Consider the following 17,744-nt stretch of genomic DNA (forward strand, 5'->3'; position numbering starts at 1 on the left):
CCTGGCACAAAGTGATTTTGAATAGAAGTGGCATTCTCCCCTGGCAGTTATCACACGATGTTGTAACTGCCTTCTTTTCAATTCTTCTAATTGTGGCTACTTTATATTTCACTATTGAAGAGTGTATTTGCTACTCAAATGCTTTTTCTTTTCTCTGTGTGTTGGTGAGACAAAATACTGTCCTGTAGTTCCATTAATGAGTGATTTTACAACACTTATAACATTGGTTTTGAACTGAATATTGTATCAATGCCTCTCTCACTTTTCTTCTTTATTTCTTTCTTTTTTGCTCCCAAATAAGGGTATATGACCTCTATCACTTTTGAGCCACTGGCTGTGTCTGAAATAAATTTAAATCTAAAATAGTAGGAGAATAATCTTAAATTTATTTCTTATCATTTCTAGGCCTGGGGCCTAAAGCTTGTCATTCGTTAAGGAAATAATCTATAGGATGGCAAATTCCACCATTTTTTGTGATGTTTTGTGTTGCCGTGTTCTGCCACTAGAGGACAGTATCATCCCTCAATTCATGTCTTTTGCACTAAAAATTGCATAGTTTGGATGAGTGGGAAATCAGGGAACAGGGAACGTTTGCAGAAAAAATTTTAGATACTAGCAAATATAGTAAAACCATGGAAACATTGCCATAGTTGACAAAACTTGAGTTCTGGTCCATGCTAGGACTGCTTGCTCTGTGACCTTGAGTGAGCCCCTTCTCTTGCCAGGCTTCTTGGCATAAAATGAGGGGGTAAAACCAGACTAACTCTAAACTCTTTGACACCTAAATTCGAATAAAATCAAACTAGTAGAAAGGTCTTTTGATGGCATTATGTAGAATTCTATCTTGCTTCTTTTCAACCAAGCTCATGTTTCTGGATATCCGTGTTTAGCCATCTATGCATAATTCCTTCTTCTTCTCATGGATAGTTTATTGTATTTCATTATAAATTCATTCTTGTATATGATATGCTTTTTACTTCAAAGGAAACTGGTTTAGAGTTTGTGCTTGGTTCACATGGAAGGCAAAGAGAAACTCATTTTAGGCTCACTTATTCTTAGCATTAAGAAGCTAAGACACACCATTTTTGAATATTACAGCTATCTTCACCTGAAGAGACAATTTCTTCTGCAACTGTGGTTAATGCTAATTAATGGTTCATCATAAACAACTTATACTATATACATACTTTGCCTCCAAATAAACTTTTACCCATTTTTAGGAATAAAAAAAAAAAAGAAAAATACCAAGCTTCAGGGAAGATAAGTTCTTGAAATCTGACAGTTTCCAGATAATGTCAGAATATGATTGCAAGAAAAATAATATGAAATGTACATTAACATAAATCTACAACTGCTCAACTTGATGAAAAATATCACCATAAAATTCTGCCATTACTGAACCACGCAATATGTTTTTCTCTATGACATTTTGTGAGAATGAATAAATTATCTGAGAATGCGTTTGCATCAAAAATACAGAATTTTATAATAAACACATAAATCATTCAAGCATTTTCCAGCAAGATGCCTGATCCAAAAAATGGGGGTATTCATATTACTTTTCCCCTTTTCATCTCCTTTCTCTGTACAGTACCTTAGAGCTCTGGGTGGTAATACAAAACCATCAATTATGGAAGTGCAGGAAAAGAAGACATAAAGAAATAACTCTTATTGAAGAAGTTTTCCATGCAACCTACAAGCTCAACTCCTGTGAGTCTTGCTTTCACTGAGGTCATCTCTGCAGTTATGATTTCAGTTTACATTGGGGTCTACTTTTAAAAAAGTCATATTTTATAACCATGCTACTTGGATATCAGCCAACAACCCTTATAAAATTGACAGCACTAACTTAGCTCTGAAAGATGTGTCTTTCTTGCACTCCCGGAGGAATTTCTTTGCTCTTTTTTTATTTTGGGTAATTAATTTCACATAAAAAAAGCGTGATCGCCTTTTTGCTTAGGTTACCGGGAAGCATAGAGAAAAACTAGCAGTTTAATTGTGATAGAATGTAGTGATGTGTGCCCGAGCAGCCTGAATTTTATCCTTGCCTTAGTCTTACAGTCTATCTAGATACTTCCTACGATTTAAAAAATTTTTCTTCCATTTTACCATGCAAGTTTTTGTTGACTACTCCAAATATTTGTAAGCTGAGGCAAAGTGTAGATGAATATATGGATGAATAGGTGTGATGTTGGGATTTATAATAAGAAATATATATTTGGTCTTCGTCCCTGTGTCTGGCACAGAGCTCCTAAATCCCTTGGAATTTCATAGTGATGAGAGCTATCAAGGTGTCTTTTGTTACGTTAAGGAGGTGACTTACTTTTGGACTCTATCTAATGATGGGGACTGTTTGTCAGTGGTGGTTAGCTGAAGACCACGGGATCAAAGGGTTAGAAGAACTTACAGTCCCCTACGTCTACCCTCCCTTGGCCCCCCGACCCCGCCACCGTCCCAGGGAGAGGAGAGTGGCTTGAGATTGAGTTCAGTCCACAATTGCTAATGATTTAATCAACCATGCCTATGTAATGAAGCCTCTATAAAACCCCAAAAGTTTGGAGTTTGAGAGATTCAGGAAGCATGGAAGATCCCTGCCTTTTCCTCATACCTCCCCTTATATGTCTCTTCCATCTGACTGTTCCCGAGTTATATCCTTTTACAATAAACTGGTAATTTAATAAGTAAAATGTTTCTCTGAGTTCTGTGAGCCACTCTAACAAATTAATCGAACCTAAGGAGGGAGTGGTTGGAACCTCCCATCTATAGAAACACAGGTGACAATCTGGGCTTGTGACTGGCATCTGAAGTGGTGGTGAGGTACGGTCTGGTAGCACTGAGCCCTTAACTTGTAGAATTTGGTGCTGTCTCTGGGTGGATAGTGTGAGAATTGGGTTGAATTGTAGGATACTCAGCTGGTATCCAGAGAATTGCTTGATGGTGCGTGGGTGGAAACTGCCCCCCCTGCATATGTTGGAATTGGAATTAGAACCATCCTGATAGTGACACAGACATATTAATATATGTAGAATAGTGGTCAAAGAAGATTCTGCAATCAAAGAAATGAAGGTGCATGTCTATAGTGAACTATTAAAAAAAGAGGGGAATTGTGAAGTCCATTTCTTGTCTGCTTTCTCCCCAGGACTCATTTCTCAATAAATTGCCTATAAAGCTTCTATTAGGACCTAAGACATTTATATATCAAATGATTATGATCTGCTCTGGGATGCCTCTGTGCTCTGCTCCTTTTCTCTGTCAAGAGGCATGAAAAAACTTCCTTTACGTAATTCATGTGGTCTTCTAAGGATTAAAATACGTCAGTTAATGGAGAAAAGCTCTGAATCAAGTGCTGTGTGCATGGAAGGCATTTCCGTGTTTAAGGACTAAAGAGGCACTGATAGGAAATCTCCCCGATTTTGAGGGGTTTAGGAGTGGTCTAGAGGGAAGATAGACAGGGATCTGTCAGGCTGTGAAGGATGGAGAGGAGAGATGGAATAGGGAACAGCTCTTGTTTCCTGCCTCTGCTAATTCAATTGAATTGATGAGTCAGAAAAGCCCTGCCCACTTCCCATTTCAAGAGGAGGAAAGTAAGACTCGGAAAGGTTAGGTGCCTTACTTAAGGTAACACAGCCAGGGAGTAGTAGAGCCTGGACTTAGGCTCCTCTCATTGCTCCTTCCACCTTGCTTCCCTTTGTGCATATCTTCCCTTTGTGCCTCCAGGTTCACTGTTCACCTTGTCCGCCCTGCTCCACCTCACTCTCCATCCTGGGAGACCAACCGGCACATGCAGGCTACCTTGCCCCGTGGTTTCAGGTTGGGTTCAGCCATTAGGAAGTCCGAACAGGAGATCAGAGGAAGGTTGGAGAGGGAGGTTGGGGAATGTATTCCCTTGAGTTCCACCCTGGGAGGTCCACATGGGCTGGTGGTGTTTCCTCAACCAATGGTCACTGCTCCTCTCAAGGTGGTGAGCTCCTTCTGGTTTTCTGTAGCTGTCCCCTCATCCTTTTGGGCTTAGGGGTGGTGACAGCACCACTGCTGTTGGCCCCAGTTTCTGCATCACCCCTCATTCTTCTCCTACACCTCACACACCTTAGTCAATAGTTCCTTTGTAAATAAACCTCCTTAAATTATCCTAATTTGGGTGTGTGCCATCTGTTTCCCCTTAGGACCCTAACTATTACACTTTCCCGTTAAAGAAAATGTGATGTTAATAATATGTTATAGAATATAGCATCAGACACATAAAAGTTGATTTCGATGTTTCAGTTACTGGGAAATGTAAATCATGGCATTGTCATCTTTTCTAACTGAACATTGTAAGAGAATATGGGGACATTGGGGGAAGTGGTGAGAGAAGCTATAATGTATAGGATCCAATTAAATTTCTTTGGCTGTCCTCCATTTGTGCTTCTAGCACTACTGAAATTGATTATTTCCTTTCAGGTTCTTACCTGTATCTTTATCTCCAAATTGAGTTGCTTTGCCTGAAGCTTTAAAATCTATTTTCATGTTAATTAATCAGCATTTTAAAATTAGATTTCTATCTTGCAATTTTACAGAGGGGTATGCTTAGAGAAATAACTTAGTTATGTATCTGATGCAACCCATATGTTTCAAAACAATCTCTTTCCCAAATTGCACAACATGGAATATGACTTTTCACGATCAATTTCTTCATTAATAAGGTAAGGTGATAAAAAGGCATAAGACGTGAGAGACTCTTTCCAAAATTAGTTATTTCATGAAGGTTAAGTCAATAGATAACCTTGTTGAAGAAATCTGTGACCACAGACAAAAATGTAAGAGGATCTTGGAAGCAAAGAAAGATGCAAATATACTTATATTTCAAACTTTGTGATTTGACTTTACCTTTAACATGTTGGCTTCTGATATCCCTGGAAATGGGTTGTTCCACCTGTAGAAGACAACGTGGCACCATTATTTCTTAAATTGTGACTATATCATCTCATGACCTGCCACTCAGTATATAACTGTAATCTGATGATTCCCAAGGTAAAGGCATAAGTCCCTGGACTCATCATTCTTATAGATCACCCTATGAGTATGGGAGGCAATCAGTCAATACGTGTAAATACGTGTAAATACGTGTAAATACATGTACCACTGTGCCAGCAATGAGGGTAGTGGCCTCAGGTGGTAATTTGGCATAAAAATACTTCGTTTGAGATCCAATTGAGATCCAATCCAATCTTATTGCTGTGAAACTTTGGAAAAGCATTTACCATATTATGAGTCTTAGATTTTTCATCTTTTTAATAGGGAAAATATTTAGCCAATCATGTCATTGAATTATTGTGAAGATCAACATTCATGATCAAGTCCATGAAAGCGATGGAGCAGGCAGTTCAGTGTGTGGCCTCGTGTGGATGCCCGTGTTGGGATTTCACGTCCATCATGTGCTGGCTATGAGAACATGGCTAGTCATTTAACCTTCTAAGCCTCAGTTTCCTCATCTGTGAAGTGGAGGCAGCAAAAGAACTGATACCTCACAAGGGTGGCAGGACTACATGAGACAGGCAATGTGCCTAGAACGGGAAATGACACAAATGAAGCTGAATAATTGTTAGCTGTCATTATTAATAGTATTAAAGGTGTTGCTGAACTATTAAGGGATGGCTGTACAATTATTAGGCATGAGAGTGAAGAAGATGATAGAGACATCCTAATGATGTCCAATGCCTTTGAAAGCCTTTAAGCCTAGATCAGTATTGGGGTCTACGACGGTTAGTTTTATGTGTCCAATTGACAGGGTCACAGGGTATCCAGATATTTGATTAAACATTATTTCTGTGTGTCTGTGAAAGTGATTCCAGATGAGATTAGAATTTGGATCAGTAGACTGAGTAAGGCATATTGTCCTCCCCAATGCCAGTGGGCATCATTCAGTCCATTGAGGGCCTGAATAGAATAAAAAGGCAGGGGAAAGGAGAATTTGATCTCTCTGCCTGACTGTTGACCAGGGACGAAGGTCTTCTGCCCTTGATGACTGAGATTTACATCATTGGTTCTCTTGGTGCTCAGGCCTTTGGACTCAGGCTGGAACTTATGCCACTGACTTTCCTGGGTCTCCAGCTTTCTGATGGCAGATTGTGGGACTGAGCCTCCATAATCACTAATTTATTTATATGTATGTGTGTATGTCTATGGCTGTATATGTCTATATGTTTCTGTCTTTCTATTGTATCTATCCTATCATCTATCTATCTATCTATCTATCTATCTATCATCTACCGCCTATGTTTCTAGAGAACCCTGACTAATAGAGAGTCTCAGTGTTATACTTTATTGGTGCCAAGTTGAGTTGGCCAAGGTGAATGGGGAGGAAGGGTCACTGAATGCCCTGTTACCTCATGTCTTAATGTTCAACGTCCACCTCTTCCTCTGTGGAACATTGAAACACCTTATTTATGCTTGGAAAGTGGTGGCTCTTCTGCTGGCCAAGTTAGTCAAGGCTTGAGCGTGGTTTGGGTTTGCTGTTGTTATGGCTTCCTTTGTCACACCATCAGCTTCCAATTCCGCCAGGGTATGGAGGCTGGTGTGCTGGGTTTTTATTTTATTTTTTTATAGTAGCTTTTTTTTTTTTAACATCTTTATTGGAGTTTTGCAAAGTTCTTGTTGCATCCTCAGGTTTCAGCCTTCCCTGTGCACCTGCCCTGCAGAACGGGTCTCTCCCAATGCCCTTGCCCTCCTGCCATTGCTAGCCCGGAGCAGGAGAGGTTCTCCATTGTCTCTGTCTCAGCTGGGCCGTGCGTGATTAGGGTATTAGGGATGCGGCTTCCTTAGTGTTTCTGTTCTTTTCCCCTTTGGTGGCCAATGTTCACTTTCCCTTTTGAACATTTGGATCCATTTGGATCTTTCGCATGAGAGAGTTTCTTTGCATTGCATCTTCCCCAGGGGGAGGCACCCTCTGATGATATTAGCATAGGATCCTGGGCCTAGAAATATTTCCTGCCCCTCCCCCAGTGCTACTCCCATTTTTCTATCAAATAAATATTTACTAGTGCCTACTTTATACCTGTATCAATGCTGGATTATGAGGGAACAAAGAGGAATAAGAACTTGGATGGTGAAGGAAGACTCAGACATGCACGCAGTTCTGAGTTTACAACATATTATAACACACGTTTAATTATAACAGAAGTTTTTCAGCCTTAGCATCATTGAGAGTTGGGGTCGGATGATTCTCTGCTGTGAGGGCTGCCCTGTGCTTTTGCATTATACTGAGCGGCATCCCTGCCCTCCACCCAGCACGTGTCAGTAGCACTCCCCAAGTCCTGACAACCAAAAGTGTCTCCAGGCATTGTAAATGACCACTAGGGGTCAAAATGGTCTCGGATCAGAACTACTGATTACAGTGCAATATGTCACTGATGTCAAAGGCTGCTTTGCATTGCTTCCTCCAGAAGGCTTCTTAAAAGCCTCTGGCTGGACTAAGTGATGCAGCTCCCCGCTCTTTGCATCCTGTGTCACTTCTGTCTTAACGTTTTGTATTACATCAAAACTGCCTGTTTGGGCCAATGCCTCCTCCATTAGACTGTGGGCATTGGCTAATTTTTTTTTACCCCCATTGTTGAGCATAGTGCTTTGTACACAGCAAGCGCTCAATAAATGAAAAGTTGGACAGTGGTCTAGTGGTTTAAGACAGTTGTAACCAGTCTAAGGAGTCATCGTAAGAACTGGCCCCTGTAAGGATTGTTGAAGATCCATTTCACAGAGAGTTTAATCTCAACATAAATGTGCAAAATGAATTAGAATTAACTCCTGAGAATGAGGTTATAATAAAAAAAAATCTGCTTACCATAAAAACTTGATTATTCAAACATTGATTATAAAAGCAAAATTCCTTTTTTATCTGAATCGAGGCCAAGTCCTTATATAATTAATTTATAAGACAACTTCCCTCCTGGCCAAAATTGTGCTCAATCTCCCATATCCTTTTTCTCACAAGATTTCACTTGACTTAATATGTTGAGATTATAGTTCCACTTGCAAAGTGACCTAACTAAAAGAAGAAATTTGTAACAGAAAGCTACAAAGATAATATGAAAAGATATAAAGTAATACAAATGGAGACAAATTCTGGCATAGTTGTTTTAAAAAAAATTAAATAAGAATTATTATTTTTTTAAAAAGCATTCTTCTCATGAAGGTTTACTTACATGGAAAGGGGGATTATCAGTGATTTTTAGGGAAAGAAAAACTTAACTTTCTAGGTCAGAATTTTCTATTCTTTATAACCAGATAAGAACTTGTGTCTTTAGCCTCTGGCCCAATGACTCTAAAATTCCTATTGTTCCCTGAATATGCTTCATGCTTTAGTGATGAGAGCCCTGAAGTGTCCTCCTCCCTGTCAAACAGCCCCCTGTGGGGCTGCCCCAGTTTTACATCTTGGGAATAGTAGCAAATATTCACGTGACAACTTTGAGGAACAGACTGGAATAAGGGTTCCATGTGAATAGAAATCAAACTGGGAAAGAAGACTGTGTCTCTTTTCCTGTTAATATTTCGGGCTATTCGTATTTCAAGGTTCAGATCAAATGACTGAGAGTTTGTTTGTTCATTTCTATCCAATTAACCCACATCTGTTGAAAACTTCTTACATAAAGGCACTGTGCTGGGTACTGGGGCTAAAATGGTCCCTGTCCTCATGGAGGTGTCATTTAGTAACGGATTGCTTTGTGCCAGGCACTGTGTTTTGTATGTATTATCATAAAGCTATGAGTTTTTATAGCTGAGACAGTAAAGGCTCAGAGAAGGTAAGTATTGGAGCCATTAAAATAGGGATTATAACGTTTGTCTTGCAAGGTCATTTTAAGGATTAAATGTCATTCATTCATTCATTCATTGCCATCTATCCTCCGAAAGACCTTCCATGAGTGCCCTGCTTTCATTATTTTCTCAAAGCACTCGTCACTTGACATATTGTCTTTGTATCTATTATTTATCTATTTATTTATCACAGGTCTCCTCCCACTAGATGTAAGTTTCACGAGAGCAGGGCCTTGGTGGTTTACTGATGCCTATAATTTTGTCTGGTCCATGGCAGGCACCCAACACATATGTCTTGAGTGAATTTGTTGAGTGAATGATTCAAGTGTTTAGCTTGGTGTCTGTGTAAAGAGGAAGTGTTCAGTATTTTATCCCTTATCTTGCTCTCCCAATCTCTATTGGCTGTGTTCTGTGTAAATGACATTATTTGGTAAAATTTGTAGTTTCCTTTTCTTGTCAATATTTAACAGAAACCCTCAAGTTAAGTAGGTAAACTATTTGAACAGATAATGCACAAGGAAGATGTGTTATAAATATTCAAAAGCATGTTCACACTCACTAATAAATGTGTTACAGATTTAAAAAAAGAACAGTGAAGTCTCTTTTTTGTTTTTTTAAATTATGATTAAAAATGTGATATCCAGTTTGGGTGAGAATTCTATGAGGTGGAAATTCCAACATAGGGCTTCTGGGAGGGTAAATTGAAATGATTTTTCAGGAAGAAATTTAACAATATGTACTAAAACCATTTAAAATGTTTTCACTCGGTGGTTAAGTAAAATAATTAAAAATCTTATAATGGGGAGTGATGTATCTGTAAAGATTATGCTTATTAATGCTTGTTTTGTCACATGAGAGATTGTTTTATGACTGAAAGTTAATGTGAAAAGGAAAGAAAACTGGTGTATGCTATATAATAAGGACTCCCTTGCGCAAAACATATCAGCATAGAAAACATTGACATGAAATGTACCCAAAATGTTATGACTAATAGCCCTGCACCCCCAGGGATGATTAATTTGTATTTTATGCATTTATGCATTAAGAAAATTAAACATTAGCAAAAGTGTTATTACAAATAAAATTCTATATGTGTTTAGAGCATTTACATTTACAAGATATTTTCATAAGATTATCTTTTGTGGTCTCAACAGCTTTTTGAAGTAAGCATGGCAGAGATTTTTATTCTTATTTTTTAGATGGGTTTACAAAGAGGCTCAGAGAGGTTGTTTGACTTACTGTCATCCCTTGGTATCTGTAGGGGATTGGTTTCAGGAATCCCCATGAATATAAAAATCTGTGGATGCTCAAGTCCTTTATATGAAATAGCATAGTATTTGGAAATAACCTACACACATACTCCTGTATACAGCTGACCCACGAATAACACGAGTTTGAACTGTGTGGGTCCACTTACACTTGGATTTTTTTCACTAAGTACATACTATGGTACTACTCAATCCTTGGTTGGTTGAATCATCTCCAGATTACTTATAATACCGAATACAATGTAAATGCTATGTAAATAGTTGTAAATACAATGTATATACTACGTAAATACTTGCTGGCGTGTGGCAAATTCAAGTTTTCCTTTTTGGAACTTTGTGGAATTTTTGTTTTTTAAATCCTTGGTTGAATCTGCAGATGGGGAACTGGCAGATATGGAAGGCTGACTGTACTTATTACCACATAATTAGCAGTTGGAATCTTTGGGCCTAAAATCTGGGCAAAATGATGTTATTATCAAAAAGCTTTGAGTTTAAATTCTGCTTCCGGAGAACAGGATGAGCATTCGATGAGGTGCAGGGGAAAGCCTGATGCCTGGCTCACAGAAAATCTTCAACAAATGTTCTTCTCCCTTCTAGGCTTACTCTACAGGACGATGACCCCACCAGTCTAATCCCCCTGCACCTCACTGAGCTTGACCTGCTCATCACCTAACAAGATGCCTTGGGAATGAGAGATGGGGAAGCTCTAGGCTGCTAGGATGTGCTCTCCATATGTTTGGTTCATATGGTCAAGCCTTTACTCACTTCTTCCAGCCTCATCCGGGTTTGCCTGTCTGTGGGGATAGAGGTCTTGGCATCTAAGGAAAGGGGTGTGTCCATCACACCCTTGAAATAACGTGTATCTGTGAGAAGAGAAAAAGTTTAAGTTCATACTTTACATGGCTCAGCATATTATAATTTATAAACTATTTGCCTATCTACAAACTCATTGAATCATCACAATATAGGTATGAGGCAAGTAATTCTACTTCCACTTTACGGATGAAGAGACTGAGGTTCAAAGAGGAGAAGTCACTTCTCTTGGTCCATACACGTAAATGTCAAAGTCTGGACCTGAACATTCTTCATTCTCTTATCCACTTGGAGAATCCTACTCATCTGTCAAGGCTTGGGCTGTGTCATGCCCTTCGAAAATCTTCCTAGACACCTGCACACCACCCTGGCTCTCTTTTCCATGTCATATACTTAACATATGCTTAATTATATACTTAACATAATTATATACATTATCTACTTAACTTATTCTATCATACTTATCTGTTTATCTGTCTTTCTGCCATTAGATTGTGACCTTCCTGAGAACATGGATTATGCTTTGTTTATCTTTATGTCACTTGATCAATCTTAATGTGATAACTGGCACACAGTACATACTCAGTAAATGCTTGCTGAGTAAAGGAAGAAAGGAATATCATTATTATTTACAAGGTGATTCTCCCCAGTAGAGTCATTTTAGTAGATCAGGCTCTCAGAAATCACAAATGCTTTCTCTTTTCCCTTACAGCAGTGTGCTTTACCTAATGTTCAGAGAACTTGCTGGAGCTTCCCAAAGCACCCCAGTTAGAAAGAGGCAAAGGTGGATTTGTAATAAGCTCTTCTTTCTCTTAAAAAGCTTGGCTTTGTTGCCATGCCCTAGTTGCACTCATATGCTGGTTACTGGCAAAACATATCAGCCATATTAAAAAGTCTTCCCTTTTACTGTAATCTCCTCTATGCAAACTTTGTCTTAACAGGGATGTTGCCCACATTCCTGCTGGTCAATGTTCTGTCATGCTCATCAGTTGTTTCTAGGACTCAAGATGAGCATCATGATAATAATAACCAATAGTCACAGAGCTCTGACTCTGTGTTAAGTCCTCTGGTGAGAACTCAGCATGCATCATACATGTGATCTTCAAAAAACACGCTGGGGGTAAGTTCTCTTATTATGAACCCTGTTTTCTGATAGAGAAAATGATTTTTAGATGCTTGCTCAAGGTCACACAGCTAATAAGACATAGAGGCATGATTTTAAACTAGAGCTGTTTAATTCAGAACCTGCAGCTTTAGTTGCTATGCATTATTGCAGCACGGACATGCATTTTCAGATTTCAGCCCCCAAATGTTACCCGCATATTCAGATTCCTTTATAGGCCTGGCTGGTAAAATTTTCACTGATTGCTGTGCTTCTACCATGTGAAACTCAAGGTCTTCATAGTCCTCGTCTGTGTGGTCTTTTGCTCCATCGAGGACTGCTGCTAAGTTCCTTCCCTAAGGAAGGAACGTTTGAGTGAGTCAAGGAAAGGTACAATAATGACAAAGATTATAGACTACCATGCTAGCTAGGGGAGTAATATGGATTCTCTTAGCTTGGAGTTAAAGATTTGAGAGTCTGGGATCTGAGGCAGTTAAATTCTTGTAGTAGGCAGAATTCTAATGTTATCCCTAGAATGACATCAGCGTTATGATGGTGTGAGACACTCCCTTTGTCTCTCCCCTTCAATCTACAACTAGTAAAACATCCATAACTCAACAAAGGTTCCTCTGCCCAAGACACCAGGACTCCAGAGAGATCCACATGTTTGTACATCTGAAGGTAGGTAGATCGGAATACATAGAGAGAGCATAATCAGGGGAACAGTAGAGGTGGTGCCCATAATCCTGACCCCCAGAAAACCTGGTGGCAGCAGCAGAGGTGGTACACGACTCTTATTTCCTGGCTACAGTGGTGCCCATGGCCACAAGGAACTGGGCAGCAGCAGCAGCAGCAGCAGGACCTGCAAACGCCAGGTGTGTGTGTGATTCTGGCACTCCCTGCCCATGGCTCCCCATCCCTTGCTACAGTAGCATTGCTGATAACTCAAGCAACACTGGACATGAAGATGCCAGTAGCAGCAGTGACATTGACATCAGCAAGGCACCAGTGATCCCAGAGGCATAAGCTGCAATGACAAGGGCGCCAGTGAAATCTCTGGTAGAGGCAGTGGAGGGTGGCAACTGCTGATTCTCAAATAGGCAGCTCAGATAAGAAAAAACAAAAACGTGCTATAGCAGCACCTACTGAAAAACAAAAGAAAGGTCTCTAATTACCAATCTGTGGAACTGTTAGAATCAAAGTAATCAAAGCTTTACCTAAACAAGAGAGGTGTTTACTACTTCAAATGCACTGGTAGAGGAACAACTCATCAAGCACCATGAAAAACCGTGGTAACACAGTATCACAAAATGAATATGACAATTATCCAGAAACCAAATTTAAGTCACAGGAGACTGTGATCTAACTGGTAGAGTTAAAAATAGCTGTCATGAGGAAACTCAACAAGCCATAAGAAAACTCAGAAAGCAATTCAATGAGCTCAGGAATAAAACCAATGACAGAAGGAATACTTTACCAAAGAGACTAAAACTCTAAAAAATAATCAAACAGAAATTCTGGAGCTTGAGAACTCAGTAAATGAGATGAAGAATACATTAGAAAGCACTGGGAATAGAGCAGATAATGTGGAAGAGAGAATCAGTGAGCTCAAAGATAGAAATTTAAAAATGATTCAGGTAGAAGAGGAGAGAGAACTAAGATTTTTTTAAAAAATGAAGAAATTCTATAAGAGTTATCTGATTGCATTAGAAAAAAGCACCATAAGATAGCAGGTATACCAGAAAAGGAAGAGAGGGAGAAAGGAGTAGAGAGCTTATTTAAAAAAATAATAGCTGAGAACTTCCCAAACCTGAGGAAGGAACTGGATATACAAGTCCACGAAGCTAATAGAACACCTAATTATCTTAATGCAAAAAGACCTTCTCCAAGACACATTATATTAAAACTGTCAAAAGTCAATGATAAAGAAAGAGTAATAAAGGCACTCAGGGAAAAAAAAGACAGTAACCTACAAAGGTACTCCCATTAGGCTATAAGCAGACTTCTCAGCAGAAACTCTGTAGGCCATGAGAGAAAGGAATGACATACTCAAAATACTGCAAGATAAAAACTGTGAGCCAAGAATACTCTATCCAGCAAAGTTATCTTTCAGATATAAAGGAGAAATAAAGGCTTTCCTAGACAATAAAACCTGAGGGAGTTCATGACCACTAGACCTGCCTTACAAGAAATGTTGAAAGGAGCTCTTCTACTTGAAACAAAAAGGTAAAAGTATACAAAACTTTGAGTAATGTGATAAATAGAATCAGAAAATTGCAACTCTATATCAGAATAGGTTGTTAAACACTTAATTATAGCATAAAGGTTAAAGGAAAAAACATTAAAAATAACTATAGCTACTTAAATTTGGTAATGAACTCACAACATAAAAAGGGAAGTTTTTGTGGCAACAAAAATATGAGGGGGAGAAGAAAAGGATACAACCTGTATAGACAAATGAACATAAGACTAAACAACATGCTACTGAACAAATATTGGGTTAATGGAAAAATTCAAAGGAGAAATAAAAAAAAAACACATGAGGACAAATAAAAATGAAAATATGACATACCAAAACCTACATATGCAGCCAAGCAGTACTAAGAGGGAAGGTAGCAATACAGGCCTACTTCAAGAAATAAGAAAAATCTTGAATAAATAATATAACCTTATACATAAAATAGCTAGAAAAAGAAGAGAAAACAAAGACCAAAGTCAGTAGAAGGAAGAAAATACTAAAAATTAGAGTGGAAGTAAATGAAATAGAGAAAAAAAGACAACAGAAAAAGATGAATGAAACTAAGACCTGCTTCTTTGAAAAGATAAATGAAATGGGCAAACCTTTAGCTAGATATACTAAGAAAAAGTGAGAAGGCTTAAATAAATAAAATCTGAAACGAAAGAGAAGTTACAACAAATACCACAGAAATACAAAAGATTATAAGAGACTACTATGAATAGCTATATGCCAACAAATTGGATAACCAAAATGAAATGGATATAAATTCTTAGAATTATATAACCTTCCAAGATTGAATCATGAAGAACCAGATTTTCTGAATAGACTGATCCCTAGTAAGCAGACTGAAGCAGTAATCAAAAACATTTCAAAAACAAAAGTCCAGGAGACATTCAAGATGGAGGAGGAGTAAGACGTGGGGATCAGCTTCCTCCCCACAAATGCATCAGAAATACATCTATATGTGGAAAAACTCCTACAGAAAACCTACTGAACACTGACAGAAGACCTCAGACTTCCCAAAAAATATATACATTTTTTCCTTTTCCTCTTTTTGTGAGTGTGTATGTGTATGCTTCTTTGTGTGATTTTGTCTGTATAGCTTTGCTTTTACCATTTGTCCTAGAGTTCTGTCTGTCATTTTTTTTTTTAGTATAGTTTTTAGCACTTATTACTATTGATAGATATATTTTTTGGTTTGGTTGCACTTTCTTTTTTTATTACTTTTAAATTTTTAATAATTTAAAAAATTCTTTATTTTAATAACTTTATTGTATTTTATTATATTTTCTTTCTTTCTTTCTTTCTTTCTTTCTTTCTTTCTTTCTTTCTTTCTTCCTTCCTTCCTTCCTTCCTTCCTTCCTTCCTTTCCTTCTTTCTTTCTTTCTTCTTTCTTCCTTCCTTCCTTCCTTCCTCCCTCCCTCCCTTCCCCTTTCTTTCTTTCTTTCTTCTTTCTTTCTTTCTTTCCTTCCTTCTTTCTTTCCTTCTCTCTTTCTTTCTTTCTTTCTTCCTTCCTTCCTTCCTTCCTTCCTTCCTTCCTTTCTTTCTTTCTTTCTTTCTTTCTTTCTTTCTTTCTTTCTTTCTTTCTTTCTTTCTTTCTTTCTTTCTTTCTTTCTTTCTTTTCTTTCTTTCTCCCTTTTCTTCTGAGCCATGTGTCTTACAGGGTCTTGATGCTCTGGCCAGGTGTCAGGCCTGAGCCTCTGAGGTGGGAGAGCTGAGTTCAGGACATTGTTCCACCAGAGACCTCACGGCTCCATGTAATATCAAATGGCAAAAGCGCTCCCAGAGATCTCCATCTCAATGCTAAGACCCAACTCCACTCAACGAGCAGCAAGTTACAGTGTTGGACAGCCTATGCCAAAAAAACTAGCAAGACAGGAACGCAACCCCACCCATTAGTAGAGAGGCTGCCTAAAATCATATTAAGGTCAAAGACACCCCAAAACACACCACCAGATGGGGTCCTGCCCACCAGAAAGACAAGATCCAGCCTCATCCACCAGAACACAGGCACCAATCCCCACCACCAGGAAGCCTACACAACCCACTGAACCAACCTCAGCCACTGGGGGCAGACACCAAAAACAACGGGAACTACAAACCTGCAGCCTGCGAAAAGGAGACCCCAAACACAGTAAGATAAGCAAAATGAGAAGACAGAGAAACACACAGCAGATGAAGGAGCAAGATAAAAACCCACCAGAGCAAACAAATGAAGAGGAAATAGTCAGTCTACCTGACAAAGAGTACAGAGTAATGATAGTAAAGATGATCCAAAATCTTGGAAATAGAATGGAGAAAATACAATAAACGTTTACCAAGGACCTAGAAGAACTAAAGAGCAAACAAATAATGATGAACAACACAATAAATGAAATTAAAAATTCTCTAAATGGAATCAATAGCAGAATACCTGAGGCAGAAGAATGGATAAGAGACCTGGAAGATAAAATAGTGGAAATGACTGCCACAGAACAGAATAAAGAAAAAAGAATGAAAAGAATTGAGGACAGTATCAGAGACCTCTGGGACAACATTAAATGCACAAACATTCGAATTATAGGGGTCCCAGAAGAAGAAGAGAAAAAAAAAGGGTGTGAGAAAATATTTGAAGAGATTATAGTTGAAAACTTCCCTAATATGGGAAAGGAAATAGTCAAAAGTCCAGGAAGCACAGGGAGTCCCATACAGGATAAATCCAAGGAGAAACATGCCAAGACACATATTAATCAAACTATCAAAAATTAAATACAAAGAAAAATATTAAAAGCAGAAAGGGAAAAACAACTAATAACACACAAGGGAATCCCCATCAGGTTAACAGCTGATCTTTCAGCAGAAACTCTGCAAGCCAGAAGGGAGTGACAGGATATATTTAAAGTGATGAAAGGGAAAAACCTACAACCAAGATTACTCCACCCAGCAAGGATCTCACTCAAATTTGATGGAGAAATTAAAACCTTTACAGACAAGCAAAAGTTAAGAGAATTCAGCACCACCAAACCAGCTTTATAACAAATGCTAAAGGAACTTCTCTAGGCAGGAAACACAAGAGAAGGAAAAGACATACAATAACAAAACCAAAAAAGTTAAGAAAATGGTAATAGGAACATACATATTGATAACTACCTTAAATGTAAATGGATTAAATGCTCCAACCAAAAGACACAGACTGGCTGAATGGATATAAAAACAAGATCCGTATATATGCTGTCTACAAGAGACCCACTTCAGGCCTAGGGACACATACAGACTGAAAGTGAGGGGATGGAAAAAGTTATTGCATGCAAATGGAAATCAAAAGAAAACTGGAGTAGCAATTTTCATATCAGACAAAACTGACTTTAAAATAAAGACTATTACAAGGGACAAAGAAGGCCACTACATAATGATCAAGGGATCAATCCAAGAAGACAATATAACAATTGTAAATATTTATGAACCCAACATAGGTGCACCTCAATATGTAAGGCAAATGCTAACAGCCATACAAGGGGAAATCGACAGTAACACAATCATAGTAGGGGACTTTAAC

At 38.4% G+C, this 17,744-nt stretch overlaps 1 protein-coding gene across 1 annotated transcript in view; it reads right to left on the bottom strand.

Moving 5' to 3' along the window:
• Window positions 1-17,744, bottom strand: part of CLNK (cytokine dependent hematopoietic cell linker) — a 182,749-nt gene that overhangs the window by 54,720 nt on the left and 110,285 nt on the right. The window contains exons 6-8 of the mRNA XM_019928012.3: window positions 12,185-12,326; window positions 10,821-10,918; window positions 4,867-4,912 (exon numbers count right to left, since the gene is read on the bottom strand). Of these exons, the coding sequence (XP_019783571.2) occupies window positions 4,867-4,912; window positions 10,821-10,918; window positions 12,185-12,326 (286 nt within the window). The remainder of the gene's footprint in view (window positions 1-4,866; window positions 4,913-10,820; window positions 10,919-12,184; window positions 12,327-17,744) is intronic.

This window comes from Tursiops truncatus, chromosome 5, assembly GCF_011762595.2.
Source record: "Tursiops truncatus isolate mTurTru1 chromosome 5, mTurTru1.mat.Y, whole genome shotgun sequence".
Lineage (NCBI taxonomy): Eukaryota > Metazoa > Chordata > Mammalia > Artiodactyla > Delphinidae > Tursiops > Tursiops truncatus.